Source organism: Telopea speciosissima, chromosome 5 (assembly GCF_018873765.1).
Source record: "Telopea speciosissima isolate NSW1024214 ecotype Mountain lineage chromosome 5, Tspe_v1, whole genome shotgun sequence".
In the NCBI taxonomy this organism is placed as follows: Eukaryota; Viridiplantae; Streptophyta; class Magnoliopsida; order Proteales; family Proteaceae; genus Telopea; species Telopea speciosissima.
This window is the reverse complement of record NC_057920.1, coordinates 58,652,043-58,672,940: the sequence shown is the minus strand read 5'-3', so window position 1 is coordinate 58,672,940 and position 20,898 is coordinate 58,652,043. Positions and strand designations below refer to the sequence as shown.

Below are 20,898 nucleotides of genomic sequence, written 5' to 3'. Positions count from 1 at the left end.
CACCATTATTCTAAGTAATTAAACAAAAAAAACTGAATCAGAAAAAAAATAATCATGAGGGCATCTATGAAATTTCAGATATGACACTTCAACATCAACTCTAGTGTATAGTGGATTCAGCTCATCACCTTCTCATCTTCTCTATTTCTTTGTTGTTCGATGCAAATAATGAGATTGTGGTACTGTTCTCTCCAAACTCACAACGCCACTCTCCAATCTCTACTAGAGATGTAAATAGATAATCAAAAATCCATATTCTATTTATATTTGTATCCATTTAGGAAAATCTATATTCAAAGAATCGATTTTCGAAAACCATCCAAAACCGTTCAAAAACTAATTGAATAGAGAAAATGTAGTATTCGATTTGAACTCAATCTTTTTCCCAAAATTTTAAAATAGTATTCTAAAAATTAATTTACTTCTTTGAGAGGGTTGGACACCCTGACAGCGTGTACATCATTTCTCATAGAAAAATGATGGGAAAAAGTTCTCTGTCCGGGAATATGGCCTACGCTAGCACTCCCATGAGTCTATATCTCTCCTCCCCATGTGAAAAGACACCTCTACCCCCTTGTTTTAAGGAGGAGAGAGATAGACACATAAGAGTGTTGGCGTAGGCCACATTCCCGTTCAGAAAACTGCTTCCCAGAAATGATATTCAAAAAATTAATTGAAGAAGTAAACTCTTTTTTTAACAACATTTGTGTGTGAAGAAACAAGAGAAGAACTATAAATATGCTGAACCATATGCATACGCTTGAAATGATTTCTTTTACCATAAAACAAAATGACTCCAATAACTTTGAGGGAAAAGGAACTTTAATGATCGGTGTACCCCTGGTCCTTTCCATCTTTTCAGGGGATATATCGATCAGTTCAAGTGTGACTATGTCTAGGCACAGGTACATATCACGGCGTGCGATCGATTAGCTTTCTTTCTCCCTAACTTTAATATGTGATTTGTGAAAAATGGGCATGGGTTTTCTACACCGCGTGACTGGTTAGCTTCTTTATCCCTACAATAAAAATGATTTAATTCATAAGAAAAAGTGTCAATGCAGATCCACGACTCATTATTTGGGTAAGAATGGGAAGGAATTCCAACATTACCTGTGTAAGAATCTTTTTATTAGAACTTAAGAAATTCTATGTCCATCCAATTAAATTACCAAATCATTCTTCTCTCAAGGATTGGGAAAAGAGGGACTTGAATCCTTTCCCGCGCATATCCAACGGATGGGTTGGTACAATTCATATTGGGATGTGTGCTAGCGTGTGGGTCGTACCAGCACCACTCTGTTAGTCAGTGGTAGTCTTCTTTTATAGCTTTCAATCCATGATCAAACAAACAATCATTAATGCTTCTCTTATAAGAAGAAAGAGTGAAAATACCCATAGTCTCATGGTGAAGAAATAGCTCATTTGCCATGGGGAAGGGGAAACTATGGCTTCAATGCATGGTATCAGATTGAGTATCGGTCATCTTTAAAATCAATATGTTATTAATTTGGATTGGCATAAATCAACTTGTATTGGACAGTTTGGCCCTTGATTTTTTTAAAAATTGAAAATTTCTTTTTCGACAGTTTTATCGCTTGTCTGTACTATTCCACCGATTATAGAATGATCATCCTACCAGTTTCATTTCCTCAAGTTCTTTTAATAGAGGGGGTGGATCCCATCTAAGCAGTGTGTTTGGATAGTGGTAGGATGGTCATTTCCAGTCTCTTTATTAGAAGAGGTTTATTTTCATCAAGTGGGCAATGGTCGGAATATCAAGCCGTGGCTTGACCATTGGATTCACAATTTCCCTCCTTCGACAGCCCCTTTCCCTCTTCTTTCCTCCGCTTTTTTTGTAAAATTTTCAAAAAAATTCAAGATTATTTAAATCTGATTTATATTGAAGGTGTTATGTTCCGATCAAACCTTATTCAATGGGCTATCACCATGAAACCACCATACAAGATCATTGATCAAGTAATTGATACACCTATTGAAAATAGATTCCTAGATAAAAATTGGAGAAAGTTAGTGATCAGATGGAAAGTATTTGATTTTTCCCCATTACTTGGGGAAATGGACCTGTCCAAGAAATGAAACAGATAAAAAGGTCCGATATCAAATAGGTATGTTCTCATACTGATACAAATTTACCCGATGCGGCCGATCCCATACTAGTGTGAAACTCCCTCCCACGTGTGTTGGAGTCGTCGTCGGTTGGTCATTCCATTAAGAGGGGCCCACCGAAGAAGCCAAAGACCCCACCTAAGACCTTGGACATTGGACCCCACATAGTCCAAGATGCTCGAGAAATCCAATGTCGCTTTGATTTGCTCCAAGTAAGATCGTGTGTGGCAGTCAATTCCACAGCCACGCTTACCAAATTTCATGCCGGAGCCGAACCTGACCTTCCCAAACACCTCCGTTGAATGCGGACTACTTCTTTTCCTTTTTCACTTTACAATTAATTTGGAGAAACTAGAGAGTAATTGAAGCAGGAAAATTGAAATCTCGCGTATGTTTGCAGAGAGATATCAAATTCTGTGAGTGAAAGTAACAGCGACATCTCGCTAGTTTTCAGTTACCACATCGCTCTCTCCTCCAATCCCAACCCTCCACAGTCTGGCAAAGAATCGTATTCCTTCTCCAGCCAACCAACCTTCTTCAAACCAAACCCCCAAATTGAACCGGGCCCATTTCGGTCCACACTTCTCTCTCTCTGTTTCTGTATTATAATTGAAAAATAGCGATGAGAGGGATAATCCATCTTCCGCAACTAACATCTCTCTTCTCAGTCAGCCTTGAAAAGAGAACCCAGAACCCCTCTTATGTCCAATTGTCCATTCATGCCCGCTTCATCATTTCCCCAATCTAACCTCTCTGGATTTGAGATCTTCTCGTCCCCTCCTCCATCCCCTTTCTCTCTCTGTCTCTCTGAGAATCTACTACTAAACTAAACTATTACAAAGAGAGCTTGAGAGAGAGAGAGAGAGAGAGAGAGAGAGAGGGAGAGGGAGAGGAAAAGAGAAGCCAGGAGAGGGATCTATCTGTTCTGTGGCCTCTCTGTTCCACCTCTGGGTTCGACGCCATTACTGTTTAGGTTTGATTCTATACCTTGATCTCCTCTTTTAATTCATTATTCTTAAAAGTGGATTTAAATTTGTACCCTTTCAAAAAAAAAAAACCCCAAACTCAGCAATTCTGGTTTTGAAATTTGAATTAGTCAGGGATGAAGAACACTACCAACAACACAAAGCTGCTCATCCTCCACCCTTCGCTCCACAAGCAAGCAGGCTCTCACCGTGTATGGATTCTCGCTTTCGTTACTTTCTTCACATTCGCATTCCTTCTAACCCTGATCAACACTAGGGATTCCATCTCCTCCTCCTCCTCCTCCCCTGTAGCTGGCACTAATGTCCAAAGCAGGCTACCCACAACAATCGCAGACGCCCTCCTCCACTATGCTACGAACTCGAACACCACCGGAAAAATGACCGCTTCGGAACTCAAATCCATCGCCGAAGCACTCCACAACTGCCCTTCCACTCCCTGCAATTTCTTAGTATTCGGTCTAACCCATGAGTTCCAGCTCTGGAAAGCCCTAAATCACAATGGCCGCACAGTGTTCCTCGATGAGAATGAATACTACATCGCTTATTTCGAAGAAAAGCACCCTGACATGGAAGCGTACGATGTATCGTATACAACCCAGGTGAGCCAGATGACGGAACTCATCAACTCTGCAAGAGAACAGCTTCGGAACGAGTGCAGACCTGTTCAGAATCTACTCTTCTCCGACTGCAAACTTGGGATTAACGATCTCCCCAACCACTTATACGATGTGGCTTGGGATGTCATCTTAGTGGATGGGCCAAGAGGGTATTATCCGTCGGCGCCGGGGAGAATGTCGGCGATCTTCACCGCCGGTGTTCTGGCGAGAAGCAAGAAAGGTGGAGATGCCAAAACAGATGTTTTCGTTCATGATTTCCAAAGAGAAGTAGAGAGGGTTTGCAGTGAAGAGTTTCTCTGTAAGGAGAACCTGGTGGAGTCAAAAGACCTGCTCGCCCATTTCGTGGTCGAACGAATGGACGGTGGCGCCGCTTCGGAATTCTGTCGTAACCGTACATCATCATGAGCCGATTATGGTTGAAGCACCAGATAGAATTTTCCTTTCTACTGTAAATTTAAATTTCCTCTTTTCCGTTTTTGACCCTTTTTTGGGTTGTTTTTTCAATTTTTTTTCCCCATTATACATATTTGCATAGTGAAAGGTGTTGCTTTAATTGTGTCATAAGTTTTCTATGATAAGAGGGGTTTGAAAGTGAAATTTGAACAAGAGTTTGTTCCTTGGAGACAAATTGCGTGTCGGTAACGGAAGGGTGAAGGAAGTAAATAAGAAGGGTGGAAGGGGGTGATATATGATAAGTGAGGGACTGAGACTGACCATCTCTTTAATGAGATCACGTGACGTAGAGGCTTTATTTTGGCACTTTCGATTTAAAAGTTGGGGATTGTGACTCGGAACTACAGGGAAAGAGGGAGGTGTGTGTCTTTATGTCGGTGGGAAAAGCAGAAGGATAAGAAGAAGTAGAGGACTATCTAATAGTCTATGACCTACAGCTTGTACGAAATGAGAAAGAGAGATCTGAGAGAAGATCGTTTGCAGCAGATTTAGGGTGGCCAAATTTATATAAAATTTCCTTGCATCAGTGCATCACTCCTATTTCCTTGATAGTACTTGAATAATCTATGTTAAAGATGCCAATTGGGCGGTTGGGTTTTATTTTTTTTGGTTTCGGTGTGAGTTTTAGAGAAATTGAAATCGAATCAATAAGGATTTTTTAGTTTTGGTTTGGTCTGTCTTATCGGTTTCAATTTGGTTTGGTTTGTTTGAAAATCGGGTTAGATTGGTTTTGTGTAGGGATTAGGTATGGTTTGTAGGGTTTGAGGGTCGGTTTCAGTGTTTGGTTCGGATTCAGCCCGGCTGATTGAGTCTGATCCAAATCGAATCGAGTGGTGCTAACCTGCAAGCGAAGTCAATCCGATAAGGCCTCGGTTTGGTTTGGATTAGACTCAATCAGTCGGACCAATTTGATTGGTTCAATTTCACTTTGATACCCTTGGATTTGATTCTCCTAGCCACATTTGTGCCATTAAACCTTTCCCCCTCCCCCTTGGTAGTTGTAGTCTTTGTTGGTTTGTCTAAGGCTTCCCTTTGTAGTTCTAGTTGGCCTATGGGTCCTTCATTAGGATAAACCAAAAAAAAAAAATAAAGTCTATGTGATAGAGGACTCATGGTTAAATTTTACTCAAAAGTAAAGAAAACTGTTAAAAATCTGATTCAAAATTTTATTATAATTTCTAAATTAAGTGTCATCAAATAAAGATGAATATAAAATACAAAATGACATCTTTTGTAACTTTCTCTACTCATTTTAATCTGAAATTACCAATGAGATATGTCTTGTCCTCTATCACATGAACTAACCAATGTATTGTCATATGGCAAATAGTGAAGTGTTATAATCCACTATGCATAGTGCCAGAGAAGAAAACCATTTCTTTTTTTTTTTTGAGTTTTTCATTTAAAATTCTTATAGATCTTGCTTTAAGAACTAAATTTCACTGATTTTTCACCATTTTATTTACCAAAAATAAGAGAGATGAAAGAGTTAAAATGAAGATCTAATTACATTCATGACCAATTCAAAAGAGGGGTTTAAAAATTAGGTACAATCAGAATCGAGGTAACAATTTGCCGATTCCTTCTATTTCGATTTGATCGGATTGACTGATAAAATGGCATGATCTTTATGAAGGGAATCAAGGAATGTGATGAGAGGCTATGTTTGTTTTTGTCAAGAAATGTATAGAAAAAAAAAGAAAAAAATGGAAAAAAAAAACTCTAATTGTTTGATTAAGATAGACATGAAAAGTAAAAAATTCTAAGAAAAAATGAGTCATTCTTAAAACCATTCTTATTATGAGACAGAAATCCACATAGGTACACCATATAGAAACATAAAAATGAGAGAAATTTATCCTCTCAAGTATGGTGCAGTGCCCAGTGCACCAAACCTAAGAATCTAACCGTCCACCCAACATTTGAAAGCATAAAAAATGTCACAGCATATTTTTACGATTGAATTCTTAAGTGTGGTGCATTGCCCTTAAGAAAATGAAAATCTTACAAATAAGGGTACTTATGAAATCAAAATCTCAATCTTGAACTTGCACTAGTATAGGAGCTGGCATATTTACTAGGTTAATAGAAAGAATTCTACACATCCAGAAAAAATAAATAAATAAATTGAAAAACAAGAAAAACACACAAAATTATTCCAATTTTTTAATTTACTTTCTTTTCATGTCAAATAAACACAGTCTATCTATTTTCACGTGTTTGGGATGGAGGATTAAACGTGAGACAATGAAATTCTATTTATTTTATCCTATTTGGGATGGATAGTCAAACAAGGAAAAGATGGAAGGAAGGAATAAGGAAAAATCAAGCTGTCAATTTTGTTTTGGTAAACAGTCAAAGTTGTCAATTTCGACCTTCTAAAGTTTCACCCTTGGACACGTTTTATGTGTCTTTATAGACCACATATATATTCACATAGAGACAAGTCATCTCCTTCCACCTCAAACCCTTTCCTTCTGACTTGTAGGTTTCACCCATTACAAAATTCAAATTCAAAACTTCATGATTCAGCCTAACCTTGTCTTACTTTTTTTTTTTTTTTTTTTTTTTTTTAATATAAAATCAAGTCTTATTTATTTATGAGGAAGAGAACGTTACATGGGAGCGTATGGTACTCTGCCAATGCACCCAGACACAGGGACAGACCAAATGATCATTGTGTTCTTAGAAAATTTTGCCTTTTCATGGGGCATGGCGGTTATTTCTCCCACTCTTGTATCTAGGTGCATGAGCAGCACACCATACGCACCCAGGTAACGTTATTTCTTCCTTTATTTATTTGTTTATTTAGATTCTAACGAGGGCCCATAGGTTACTAGGGGTGACAGCCCAACAGTGTGACCAGGGTGGTGTCTCTCCAATAGGAGAGGGTGGCCAAGGGGTGTGGCCTTGTGGGAGGAGGTGGAATAAGGATATCTAACATCCGATTGATGGGGAAGGGGATACCGAACCAATGACCTCTCCTTGGATCAAGCAAGGTTCAAAATCCAGTTATCGGACTCTGGATCGGTCATGGCCAATACCAATCCGGATCGATCAAACCGGCTTGGATCGGTAAAAAGCATTAATAAAATATTAAAAATTGATACAGATTGGTCAAAAATTTAAAAAAAAGAAAAAGGGGGGGATCAAAATAACCAAAATATCGGGCAAAAAACCCCCCAAAAAAATAGCAAGTATTGGATCAAATCAGCCGATCCAAGGAACGATCCAGGAATACCTTGACGGATCGGTCATGGCAGATACCGATCCGATCCAAACCAAGATTACGAACCATGACATCAAGAGGTGCTTCCCGCCGGTCTTAATTAGTATATAAAGAATCGGGTTTAATTATTATTGGCCCATCGATTCTCTACTCCTTGTTTTTGAACCATAACATGAGAGCTCTGTTAACAATTAAACACTATCCTTTGTAGTTGTTGGTCCATTGCCAACAAGGTCCAAGAGAACAGATTGCAAGCTGGTTGGATGGACTTTACCTCATGCTGATGGGCTCAGATCAACTATTTAGTCCAAATCAGACATCTATCCAAGCCCCATTAGTTAACATGGACATCCGTTTGGCCCAGTCCAGCTATTTCTTTGTGGGTATGAGTAAGTCCCAGTCCAGGTCACTTATATTCATATGTTGATGACTGTGTTTGGGATGCATTCCTAGAAAGCATTCCAAGAAATCATACCAAACACAACCTTAATTAATATAAAAAAATTCACTATATAATTTCAAACTTTTTCAAAGTATAGATGTATGTAGTTCATTCTCTTTAACCACGATTTAGAGTTGAAATCTTCAAAAGGTGTGGAAGGGTGCCTAAGACCCATAACATATTGAAGTAGAAAAGATGAGATCACAAAAATACCTTAAATAAATAATGGGTCTAGATGTTTAAGCATCATGGGTTGGAGGCTAAGGCTGTGTTTGGTATGATTTCTTGGAATATATTATCAACCTATAAAACATACCAAACTTAGAAGAAATTTTAGCCTAATGCAATAATTATAAGTACATTGTTTTAATGATACATGATAGTAGTTTTTTGAGCTAAAAAATCCTCTCTCCGATCTCACCTTATATCTGTCTATTATTGTGAGTGTCCTCCCTTGGTCTCTGAATATGAAAGTGTTAGGTCAAAGTTTTTGGTTCGGTTCAGTTCGGTTTTGAGATCGTAATCCCCTGAATCGAAATCATGTATTAGGTTAAAGTTATTCCTTCCTTAGCGAGCATGTAAATTGGCTTAAATTGCACCAAACATTGTTGACTATCTACATCAGTAATCTAACATATAAATAGTCATTCTATCACATCGTTAGAGATATAGATTATCTCAACATTTCTTTTAATTCCACATCTCATTACAAGTTCATTTGCTCTTCAATTGTTATGATTGTGACTATGGGAATTGCTTATGTAGAGTTGAAGCCTCTTTGGTATGATTACTATTTCAATTTTGAGGAGCTATTTCAATTTTGTAGACTGTTTGGTATGATTTTTACACATAATTTCAGAGAAATTGAAGATAATTTGAATAGAAATCTTGGAATGACTGAAGAGGTATTTAACAATTTCAATTTCAACATATTTCATGCCAAAGTGATAATGAGCATGCTCAAAGCATAGCCAAAATGTTATTTTTTGTCATTAAAAGAACTCAAAAAACCATTAGACCACCATTTGTCAATGTGAATAGTGTTAGGTGGAATACAACGATGGCTGATAATGCCCAATTGGGGTGGGGGAGATGGGAAGCACTATATTGGTCTCTTTCTTGCCATCATCATTACTACTTCCAAAAATGTGGGTTTGGTGCAGGAGTGCTACAATGGCTGAATTATATGAAATCGGGTTATGGGTTGGATTCATGGATTACAATATCTTAACTTAGATGGGGTTTCAAGGTGAAGCTGTTGAAATTCGATGTGCTCTTATAGAAGCTGTGGCTGCTGGTTTCATTAAACTTCAGATGGTATTGGATTGCAAGGAGGTGATCGGCTTATCTATGACCAGAACCAAATTCCACCCTATGATTTTTCTATAATTTTTTTTTTCAGATATTAAGCGACTATCCTCTTCTTTTGATTCTATATCATTTCATTGTATTTCACGGGCTATGAATGGTATTTTAGATGTCCTGTCTATTATGTGTATGACAAATTGGTCAAATTTCACTCTATAGCTTCATAATATTTGTGTAATAGTTTTTAAATAAAATCATTTAAATTGGTTGGTTGCATTATGTTGTCTATTGGATAAAAGGAAGATTCATTGAAGGATAGTATGTGTAAAGCCTAACGCTTCATATTCACAAATATTATGAAGCTTTAGGCTTTACACATACTATCCTTCAATGAATCTTCCTTTTATCCAATAGACAACAAAATGCAACCAACCAATTTGAATGATTTTATTTAAACACTATTATTGATATATTTCAAGAAATTAATGAAAAAACAGATATACCATATTGGATAAATGTTTCCTTGACTGCACATGATAGGTTCAGCCATCATCATAGGGTCCTAAAACACCTTCTATTTACAAATGGCTGAACATACCCGTACTGTTGTGCGATATCCTCTCTTGTCATCCGAGAGTCGTGGTTTTCACATTAGAATTACCACCGACTTGTGTCCTACACGGCTATACCAGGTGATCTTTACTGAAATAATGATATCTTTTTTTTTTTAGATTTTATTTACAAAAATACAGACATCACATACTTGTGAGCCTCACAGTCCAAACATATCTTAGAACACATTTTTTTTTATAGCCCCCCAATTCCAAAGTTTCCTATGCCCATGAACCAGAATTTTTTTCTGCTGCTAAAACGGAATAATTCATTTCCCCTTTGGATTCACAAATACCCTCCAGGGTTTTTGTATTTTCTAAAATATCCTTTTAGATTCAGTTTCTTTGACTATGAACCTGGTAGCAAGAACATTCCTGCAACCTAGGTAGCAGCAAAATTTCGTCCCATGAACCAAAATCCCTAGTAATGATATATTTGGATAGGAAATCTAATTTCTATTAGAATATACATAATTTTTTTTTTGTTCTGACGAAGAAACCCTTGAACTTGTCCGAGTTTACGGTTCAGGCCCAAGGGAAACAAGAAGAAAACTTCAACATAAGCTCTACCATATTACAAAGATGGAAGATGTCGTATTGGCAAAGCATAAGGGTGTCAAAATGTAATCGGAATCGATACCAAATCCAAAATCGAGCTGAATTAACTGAATCGAACCGGACCGAATTAATTTGGTTCGGATTCGGATCGATCAAGCAAGATTTTAGTTCGGTTCTATTCAGATACGGTTTTGACGTAGGAACCATCGGTTCTAACCGAATGGCCGAACCTAAATGCCTAGTTTATTTAGTTTTACAACTTTGCGTTTGACAGTTGACCTTTAGGCTTTAGGCTTTAATGCTTTATTCCTTCATTCCTTTGTCGCAGGAGACTCTTTACCTTCTAAAGTTCCAAGTTTCAAGTTCCAAGTTCCAACCTTTTATAATTTTTAAAAGGTTTTACTATCTATATTCTCTACGATTCTTCATCTTTCCCCAGTCCCAAGTTCCAAGTTCCAACCTTTTATAATTTTTGAATTAAATGGATTTACAAACTGTGCATTTAAAAATGTAAGACTCAAAAATACAAGATGGGCATTTGTAAGACTTTTAGTAGCAGATGTTGCTAGGAATTTAAAGCCAAATAGTATAACCGTTTTAGCAAACCGAATAGGAACCGAGGTGTATAACTGAATTAAAACCATATCAATACCCGAATTGAAACCGTAACCGAACCGAACCGAGTAAGTTCAGATTTGGATTTAATTATAGAACCGAGACGATTCTCAGTTTGGATTTGGATCACACTATCACTTCATGGAACCGAACTAAAACCGAACCGAATGATCAAAACCGAATCAACTGACACACCTAGCAAAGCATGGGTAAGTAGACATCTTTATTGCCAGAAGTGCTAGGAGAAATGCAATTTCATCAAGCACATCACGTTCCACATTCCCTCATGTGTGATGTTTTCTCATGTAGTTGGCTTATTAGTCCAATCACTGTGTATGGATAAATTAGTGGAAGGGTGTTGACTGATAAGCTTGGTCAGATGAAATCCAATACAAAATGTGGCCTTTTTAATGGGTAATGGACTTATTCAGTTAACCGTCCTATAGTGTAAAGTAATATTTATGCGTGATTTTATTTACAATTATGTCTTATTATAGAAGAGACAATAATTGTTTTTAATTACAGGGCTGGTTCTTGTTCTCAATTTATAAATCGGTAATAATGCTCATTAATTGCTAACCTTAGCCATCATAGAGAAGAGAGCAAATAAGAGTGCACGAAGATCATCTCCTTCAAACGATATAGATCCAATATGAGTTTCTTCTTGATCTATTGATTGTGGTTTCGTATTCAATGATTCATCATGTTGATTGCAAAAATAAATAAGAGGAAATTTTTGATAGACTTGGTACACATTAATAGAAGAGAGGGTAAGAGAAAATAGAAAGAAAAAAGGAAAAGGAGAAATTAATTTAACATTTCATGGAATATCAGAAGTTTTTTTTATTTTATGGTAAGAGAATATCAGAAGTTAAGATCTTACCACTTCAACTGCAACAGATGCAATTCAATGGAGTAGAAGGATAAAGAGATCCGGACCATTGAAGCAATGAAGGCCTAGAGACGGCCATGATAGGGGATTGCAAAGGCAGAAAGAATGGAGAAAGAACGCTCTAAGTTGTCACTTAAGCTGACACTTGAAGGCTCTTCTCCCTTCAAAGAGTCTTCAACACTTCCACGGTTGGGTCCAAGGTTCATAATCTCGGTATCGGGAAAATTGACCGAATCAGATTGGTATCATCCGAGATCGATTCCGATACTGATCTGATTGGATCCACCTGTAGGGACATTGGGACAAAGGTAAAATGTAATCAGAAAGCCCAACTTGGCCAAAGCCCAACTTGGCCAAGAAACCTTTCAAGATAGCCAGATTGTTCAAGTGCATAGTTTAACCATTCGATCCATTAGGCCCATTAATAAGCCAATGATTTTCAGTGTAATGGGCCAATGAATTAAACATTGGTTGACGTCTAAGGCCCGTTTAGCCCGATTATAGGTAACCTGATTAAAGTTCGAAAAATCGACCAACCGATTATACAGAGTACCATGTCTGCCCAATGTAAGTTTGATTAGTTAAACAGACGGTCACAGTGCAGGGGGAATTGGTAAGGCCCGACTGAGCCTGACCGGTTAACACCCCCTTTAGCCTGTATGGAGAGAGAGAGAGAGAGAGAGAGAGAGTTGTGCAGTGGAGTGTGCGTAACAGATTTTGGCTTTGATAGATTATCCACACAAATACACAATCCGTGAGCACAAGTGTGGCAAATGGTAACATTCCTATGGGAGAAAGAGTGACCTTTTTTTTGGGTAAAAAGATAATTTATTGAATAAAACCTCTTGGAAGAGAGAATCTCTACAATGTTATCATACAAAAATTCAATTACATGTCTAGTTAAAAATTTAGTGAGGTAAAAAATAGAAGCATTCTTTGTGGTGGTAATTAATGAGAATGCCTGAACTTGATTTTGTTACTTTCATCAAAAAGGGAATCAGACTCCAAGGCCACACCGTTGTAGTTGGAGATGGAATCATACCAAGAATGTCCTTGTTGCAGCATCAAATCTTATTGATCTTATAACCCAGTTGTGAAGAATGATGGAACCCCTGAGCACGATTAAAAAGTTGTCTTCAAAAAATTGTTAGTTCCCAAAAATATGTAGCTATCAAAATAAGATGTCCTTTCAACAAAATAGTGTACATTCATCCTTGACTCTTCAAGGATGTTGGCATTATATCTGTCTTTTAAGAACTACATATTCACGTATGATGTTCGCATTCTTTTCTTTTTCTTTTTTTTTTTTCATTTAGAGGGGGCAGTAATTTCCATATGGATGGTACTTAGGTCTGTTTTGGAGTATCCTTGTACAAGGACCTAAATTGGACTCCGATTCACATAGGTATTATATCAATTTTTGAGATGACTGATACCCGATCTGATACCATACAATAAATCCATCAATCCAACCGGACTGACCAATTGTTTGACACCCATCGCTCATCTTATCTTTGTCTTGTCAAATCTTGTGGTCTAATTTAACCATATAGTCAGCCATTTGTTGGACCTTTCTATTGCCATTTTCAAATATGCAATCCATCTTGCCCTCCATTTCTTCCCTTTCAATTATTTTTGAAACTTTGTTTCTAAGGACGGTGGGGCCCTTTAACAAATTTGAGTGTCAGAGAAGCTACCACGTGGTAGGTGTAAACATAAAGTGATCGTTGTGCTTTGCACAATGGCTCTTGTGGTACCCACCACCTTACAAGACAAGAAATAATTTATAGTTTTACTTGAATTACAATTCACGAAATATTTTGTACGGTGAAAAAGAAAGATTTCTCATATTTAACTAATATTTCTTTGCTTAAACAATATGTAATTTGCATGTTTGTTTCAATCTTACTAATTACTAAAAATATTGCATGTTCCAATACTTATTAGGGAGAATGTTCTTTGTGTTGCAACGTAGGCTGCATCCAGGCACATGGACCTGCCACTCAGGGAGGCAGGGTGGTCATTGCACCCACCCCCATGTGCCTGGGCGCAGCCTGTGCTATGACACAGAGAACAGCGCCCCTATTTATTAATATCAACATTTCTTTTGTAGAAAAGTTTTCTATGGAGAGTGTATTGTCAACACCCAGACCCCAGAGGAGGGAGATGATTGCCCTCTCCCCATAATGTCAACATGCATTCTCTCATTGGCCTCCACATGCATGTAGGGGCCACGTTCTCTCAAAGAGAATGCTGACTCGCAAAATGGCAATGGGATCTCCTACCATATCTATTTGGATCCATGGCTGCCCACTTTACCCGATGGGTGCGTGTCCAACCCTCTTATTGACCCATACTTGGATTTGGTCTAGCCTCATTTATCTACCAACTAAAGAATGAGATCTTAGCATTTTTCATAAACTATTTTCATTTCCTAAATTATGTCCATTATTTAGACTCCTTTTACCCTTTGTAGATATTCAAGATAATTGGATTTGGACCTTTGCAAGGAATGGCTCGTTCTCTGTAAAATCAACCTACCCCTGACATTTACGGATCCAAATTCTTTATTATCGAGTTGCCCGGTAGGACCATGCTGCCCAGACACGGTGCTACGCGCAATGACCGCCTTACCTCCATTAGGGCAAGGTGGACATTGTGCGCAACACCGTGTCTGGGCAGCACGATCCTGCCAGGCAGCTCAGCAGTAGAGGATCCAAATTGGATTTTTACCCGCCAAAACCAGTATGCATTCCCCTCTTATGACCCCTATTGGTCAGCCTTATGTAGAGAGAGAGAGAGAGCCTAAAACACATATAGAAGGAAATCAATGGTTTGAATCTTTTGCCTCCACTGCTACCTAAGGCTAAGTTTGAAATGCAATAGATGAAATATTTTATAAAGATTTTGAAAACGAGAAAAGAGAGAAATATGTATAAATTAATCATTATTGTCATCATTATTTTTATCTTATTATATTTTCTTCTTTTTTTTTCTTCTTGTTTTTCAAACAAAATCTAGGGGAAGTTTTCATACACGGTTGTGTAAGCCGTGCATGTGAAAGGGTGGAAGTTTTGAGGCATTAAATATGGGTGGGAGGTTTATGACTTTTTCTATTTTTTGTGAGAGGGGATATGACGGTGCATGCTTGCACGACCGTGTATGAAATATTTTGCCCACAATCTATTTAAGAGAGAAAAAATGTGACTTCGGTAGGGACATAGTTGCTTCATATGATTTGAATGGAAAATCTACATCCCCACTAGCTAGGAAGCAACATATTGCTAAATAAATTGGGATGTCCAGACTACATTGTTGCATGAGAATTCATAAAAATATAAAACCTAAAGCAAGTTAATTTCTATGAGAGAGAAAGAGAGAGAAGTTTTCTATTTTGGAGGATCAGAAAGGAAGTTTTGGGTAGAGGAGTTTGAGCAATAGAGGGCAAGTATAAGGGAGTGATAGAAATTAACCGTTCATCCATCGTCTATTGAGGAAATGAATGGATGCTAATGTGCTAATGTATCTGTTCCATTGGAGTATGTCTAAGCCAGCAGTATTTTTATCTACCTCCTCCTCTCCTTGTCCTATTCATTTTCTCCTATCTCTGTTGGAAACATGGAAACAGCCCCGGAACAGAATTCCAAGCCGTAAATTATGTTCTGACAAACCACAGAACATACCTACCTCTTCATTCTCTGTTCTTCATCTTCACACAAGTCCCCTTGCACCTCAACTGTAGAGGACTCTAATCCTTAACATTTTTAATTTTTCTTTCAAATGTATTCTTGAAATAGAGAAATAGTTTCATTTTTATTTGTTTGTTTCTCAAATTTTGAGTTCTAGATGTCCGATTTGTTCTTCAAGAATAGAAAAACAAACCAATGGTATCAAACATGTTTTCGTTCTCTTATTGTTCCTGAAGAACAAAAGAACATTAGAAACATTCCAAAGAAACGTACCAAATGCAGCCTAGCCCTAAGCCTAGTATAATATTTAGTCTCTTCGCAAAGTATTCATACTTTTTGGAGTATAATATATAATATTAGCTTAGACTTTTTTTTTCCCCCCGTAAATATTAGCTTAGACTAGAGAGGGCGGGCCTTGGTGCAGCAATAAAGGTTGCTCCATTGTGATTAAGTGGTCATGGATTCGAGTCTGGAAACAATCTCTCTGCGAAAGCAGGGTTAAGGCTGCGAACATTATGACCCTCCCCAAACCTTGCAGTGCTAGGAGCCTTGTGCATTAGGTATGCCCTTTTTATTTAGTGTAGCATGCATGCATAATTGTTTCTTAATATGCTATTCATACCTCCAACTTCACCACCAACTTTACTGCCGCCACCACCTCCACCTCCATCTTCATTGCCACCACCATCTCCACAACAGAATAAAAGAATTTCTTCTCTTAATATGCTATTCATACATGTTTCTTAATTCTTCTCTTAATATGCTATTCATACATGTTTTTTTATTAATGGTAAAAATATTTTATTTTGGGTAAATTACACGTCACCCCCTGATTTTCAAATGAAACTCAAATCACCCCCATATTAGACCCTAATATGATAAATTAGTCCCTACCGTTAGTTTTATGCTGTTAAGTGATGATGTCAGTCAGTTAAATAAATTTAAATCTCTGAACTACACTTAACTCCAAACATAGATTTTGAAGGGTAGTATTGTAAATTTAATTCTACTGTTTTAGTACAAGAGTAAAATAGTCATTTCACACCAATAACTAACAACAGATTAACACCATTATTATAGAGGGAACTGAATGAGTATTTTCAAAACTCAGGGCGATTTGAGTTTCGTTTGAAAACCAGAAGGTGACGTGTAATTTAGCCTTTTATTTTTCAGTTTGACCATACAGCAGTTGTTGATACCTTGACATAGTAATAACTCCAAAATCACAGAAACGGTACAACCACCAACTTCCTAATTCTGACATGAGGGCTTTAATTTTTTCCCCTGAAACTTTGAGCTACACCTTACTTAGAGAGTGAGAGTTGGTAGACTATAGGAATCCATGGACAGTGGAGGGTCACACACACGTATGTCCCCACAAAGCTCAAGATTTCCGTTTTCCATGGTCATAATCAGATAAGCAAACAGGGCAGAAGCTTAAAAGGGGCTCACCAGGGTTTCATTTCTTTGCATTTGCAGAGAGAGAGAGAGAGAGAGAGAGAGAGATCAGAAATGGAGAAGGGAGAGGAGGTTAGTAACAAACAGATAATCTTCAAGGACTACATTACAGGCTTTCCCAAAGAGACAGACATGGTTTTGAGTACTGGAACCATCAAGTTGAAAGTTCCAGAGGGATCTAATGCGATTCTTGTGAAGAATCTCTACTTATCTTGTGATCCATACATGAGATCCTGTATGGCGAAGCTGGATAAGCCAAATTATGTCCCTTCCTTCACTCCTGGTTCTGTAAGATACATTAGATTCCACCTTCTTTGATGTTCCTCTCAACTTTTTATGGAATTAATTGTTTAATTTTTTGACTTTCCATTTCTCAAATACAATATGATGATGAACAGTGTTAATTCCTTTTGTTTATGTGTTTATTTATTCAGTTGCAAGGGGGTTTTGTGTTCTTACTGTTTCACCCTCCTTCCTTCTCCTCCTCTGTTCCAATGCCCTCATAAATAAATAAAATAATAAACCTAATTCCTTTGAATAGACCAACTTCCAGTGGTTGGTTAATGACAACAAGGATCAGTTTGTAAAAACAATTACAGATCTCTGGAGATCTTTGTTTCCTTTTTCATGTCTTTAATTTCTAGGGTTTTGATAAATTCTGATTCGAATCATATGAGAGTCAATGATTATACTGAAGAACTGTAAAGTACAGAGTAGAAGCAAATCAAGCTAGGGTTCAAGACCTGTACTGCTTTAAATGGCAAAATCATTCTTTCTCAGCTTGCAGAAAACTCACCAAGTCCTTGTAAGACTGAGGCGCGCTGAAGGAAAACTTTGTTCGGGAATTTTGTGGATAGGTAGACCTTAATGTCCTAGCCTAATTGTCGAGTTTCAACCCAATTGACATGTGGCTAATCCAACCTTAGACCAATCAATCCAACGGTTAGAATTACTACATCATGATGCCACGTCGATAAGTTTATTAGGTGGACTTGTCTAAAACCACTTTTGCCTAACCAAATTAGCAGCAGTTGAATCTAGACCATTCTCATTGTTGTCCTGGTAACTTTATGTTTAAGCTTGCTTTTCTGATGCAGCCTTTAACTGGAGTTGGTGTGGCTAAAGTTTTGGATTCTAATCATCCAAACTTCAAGGAAGGTGACTTGGTGTGGGCGATGACCGGATGGGAGGAGTACAGCCTGCTTACAATGCCAGACAACCTGAATAAAATTACAGACACAGATGTACCACTTTCCTACTATGTAGGATCACTTGGTAAGTTGTTTTTATCTCAATTCATGAAGCATACATACTAGTGGGTGTTAACTAAAATAGAGCTTCTTAAGATCATTGCTGATGTGTTTTCCCCAATTATGGGACAATAAGGAATGCTCCTCTATATGCAAAGGAATGACCAACTTAGAACTTTATGAGCGATCTGGACTGCGCATCCATTTCTATTACTCTAGTCAAAGGGTACCTATATTATAATTACACAAAAAAAAAAGGGGATGCTTGTATAATCATAATCATTGAAGTTGTTGTTGGGAGTCAGTAGAGCTCATCCTTTAAAATTAATCATTAAGGAGATTGTTGCGTCAAGAAATCTCCACCAATGATTCTCTTGGGCTTGGACCTGCACAAGAGAACATGATGGACACCAGAGAGCCGGTTTTCACCAACGAGGGACTCTCTGATGCCTAAGTCAGATCTCTTTGAGCAACAATTGAGATTAGTGAAGATGGTTTGTAATGGGTTATACGTGGGTATATATAGTGTTTAGCCAAGGAGTAGGCGGCTCTTGTGAGAGTCCTAGTATGGTAGTTTCCATTCTTTGTGAGAATATTTTTTAGAGAGGTCTCTTTTGGAGCGAGATCCTTTATTTCATTTCTTTCAACTTCTACTTTAGTAGTTTCCATATGAGGATGGATGATTGCGTGGCTCTTGAAACCGTACTTGGTTTTCTATTTATGGATCCGGATCTTGGGTATGACTCATCGGATCTCTGGTTGTCATCCCCTGACGATGTCGCACGATCCTATTGGGTGGTTATATATATTTTGGGTATAACAGAGATGATGCCTAAGTCTTTATAAGTCTTCATGTCAAGCTACTCACATTCAAAGTGAAATCGTTGCTTTCGCATGGGACCCCAACAATCTTCTCATTCACGCAAGAGGGAACCCCAAGGGAATTTCTCCATCCTCGGAGACACATCAAAGTTGCCATGTCCCAACTCTAATGCCTATTGAGACGTAGTAGAACTCACACTTCAAAGATAGCCATTAAGGAGAGACTGACATGTCAAGTCCTTATAAGTCTTCACATCAGACTACTCACATTAGATGTGGAAACATTACTTCCACATGAAACCCCAACAGTTGCATAGGTGTCCAACTCTGATTTCACTTATTAAGGTATCTAATACTTCATCTTACTGTACCTTCGTTGCTTTATAGGGATGCCTGGTTTAACTGCTTATGCTGGTTTTTATGAACTCTGTTCTCCAAAGAAAGGGGAAAAAGTGTTCATATCAGCAGCGTCTGGTGGAATTGGCCAACTTGTTGGACAGTTTGCAAAGATAACAGGTTGTTATGTGGTTGGAAGTGCTGGTTCTAAAGAAAAGGTGAGTCTTCATCAAAATCACATTTTTCTGTGAGCTTTTTTGATCCAGGACCTACCCAAAATAGTAATAATACGAAGAAGAAGAAGAAGAAATGAAAAGAGAATGATAACTTGCTAACGGTTTCTTTTGGGCTGAAAATAAGGTTGATTTATTGAAGAACAACTTTGGATTTGATGAGGCTTTCAATTATAAAGAAGAGCATGACTTGGATGCTGCTTTACAAAGGTCAGTCTCAGTATCTTTACAAGAGAAATCTCAATATCATATCAAAGCTGAAGTCATTTAATGAATTATAATGTTAGTTTTTGTTATGTGCTTAGTGGGACCCACTCTAATGTATGGGCGTTAGATTAGGCCAACCTAGTATGTTCCATCAGCTCTGGAGCTTTTGGCGTATCAGTCAAGTACCTAACAGATTTCTCTTCAAGTTTACAGAGACACATCAATTTCTCGATTTCTTTGCTTTCATTAAAGGATTATAGTTAAGAATTTCAATCTTCTTGTCAGGTACTTTCCTGAAGGTATAGACATTTACTTTGAAAATGTGGGTGGGAAGATGCTTGATGCAGTCCTCCTCAACATGAAATTTGGTGGTCGCATTGCTGCGTGTGGGATGATATCACAGTACAACCTTGAAAAGCCAGAGGGTGTTCACAATTTGTTCTGCCTTATCAGTAAGCAGATTCGCATGGAAGGGTTCTTAGTTTATTACTACCGTCACCTTTACCCCAAGTTCCTTGATTTTATTCTACCACTCATCAAAGAAGGTAAGATAGCTTATGTAGAAGATATTGTTGAAGGCCTTGAGAATGCACCTGGAGCTCTGATTGGACTCTTCACAGGCCGTAATGTTGGAAAACAGGTGGTTGTAGTTGCCCGTGAGTGAATGACTACTCTACATTCAGTAAATCTATACAAAATAATCTTCAATTCTATACCTATATATGCCTTCTCCTTACTTGTGACCCAATCAAATTTGGATACTGAAATGAAATATCCTTTTGAAATAGAAATGAATTTGAAGAGTGGACATATTGTAATCAGATATAAGTTTGGATATTGGTATATCTTTCCTAAATACTAAGGCCTGATTTGGTAATACTCCTCGAGAATACTTCTGCTGTTCTTCTGTTCGGTGGGAATGCATATAGAACATAAATGCGTTTGGCATACCTGATTCATTGTTTTATTCTCACGGACAGGATGAAAAAACATGAGTTTGAGAAACACAAATTTGGTGTTTTTTCTGTTCTTCAACTCAAGTGAAAGAACAAAAGGCTTGAA

The 20,898-nt window shown here is 37.7% G+C and overlaps 2 protein-coding genes across 4 annotated transcripts; both read left to right on the top strand.

Moving 5' to 3' along the window:
* The first annotated feature begins 3,049 nt into the window (after positions 1–3,049).
* LOC122661210 (protein IRX15-LIKE-like) lies at positions 3,050–4,138 on the top strand. Its single transcript, XM_043856551.1, has 2 exons — positions 3,050–3,103; positions 3,231–4,138. Exon 2 carries the CDS (start codon positions 3,233–3,235, stop codon positions 4,136–4,138), a length of 906 nt encoding a protein of 301 aa, XP_043712486.1. The 5' UTR covers positions 3,050–3,103; positions 3,231–3,232.
* A 1,577-nt stretch (positions 4,139–5,715) lies between these two features.
* LOC122661208 (2-alkenal reductase (NADP(+)-dependent)-like) lies at positions 5,716–20,535 on the top strand. Of its 3 annotated transcripts, none has more exons than XM_043856548.1 (6): positions 5,716–5,720; positions 17,018–17,276; positions 18,086–18,263; positions 19,448–19,614; positions 19,757–19,839; positions 20,122–20,535. In XM_043856548.1, the coding sequence occupies exons 2-6, from the start codon at positions 17,043–17,045 to the stop codon at positions 20,498–20,500; spliced, it is 1,041 nt and encodes a 346-aa protein (XP_043712483.1). In that variant the 5' UTR covers positions 5,716–5,720; positions 17,018–17,042; the 3' UTR covers positions 20,501–20,535. The 3 variants fall into 3 exon arrangements, with proteins under 3 accessions (XP_043712483.1, XP_043712482.1, XP_043712484.1); XM_043856547.1 differs by lacking the exon at positions 5,716–5,720 and adding an exon at positions 12,518–12,532 and having other exon boundaries at positions 17,022–17,276; XM_043856549.1 differs by lacking the exon at positions 5,716–5,720 and adding an exon at positions 15,974–15,984 and having other exon boundaries at positions 17,036–17,276.
* Positions 20,536–20,898: the final 363 nt, after the last annotated feature.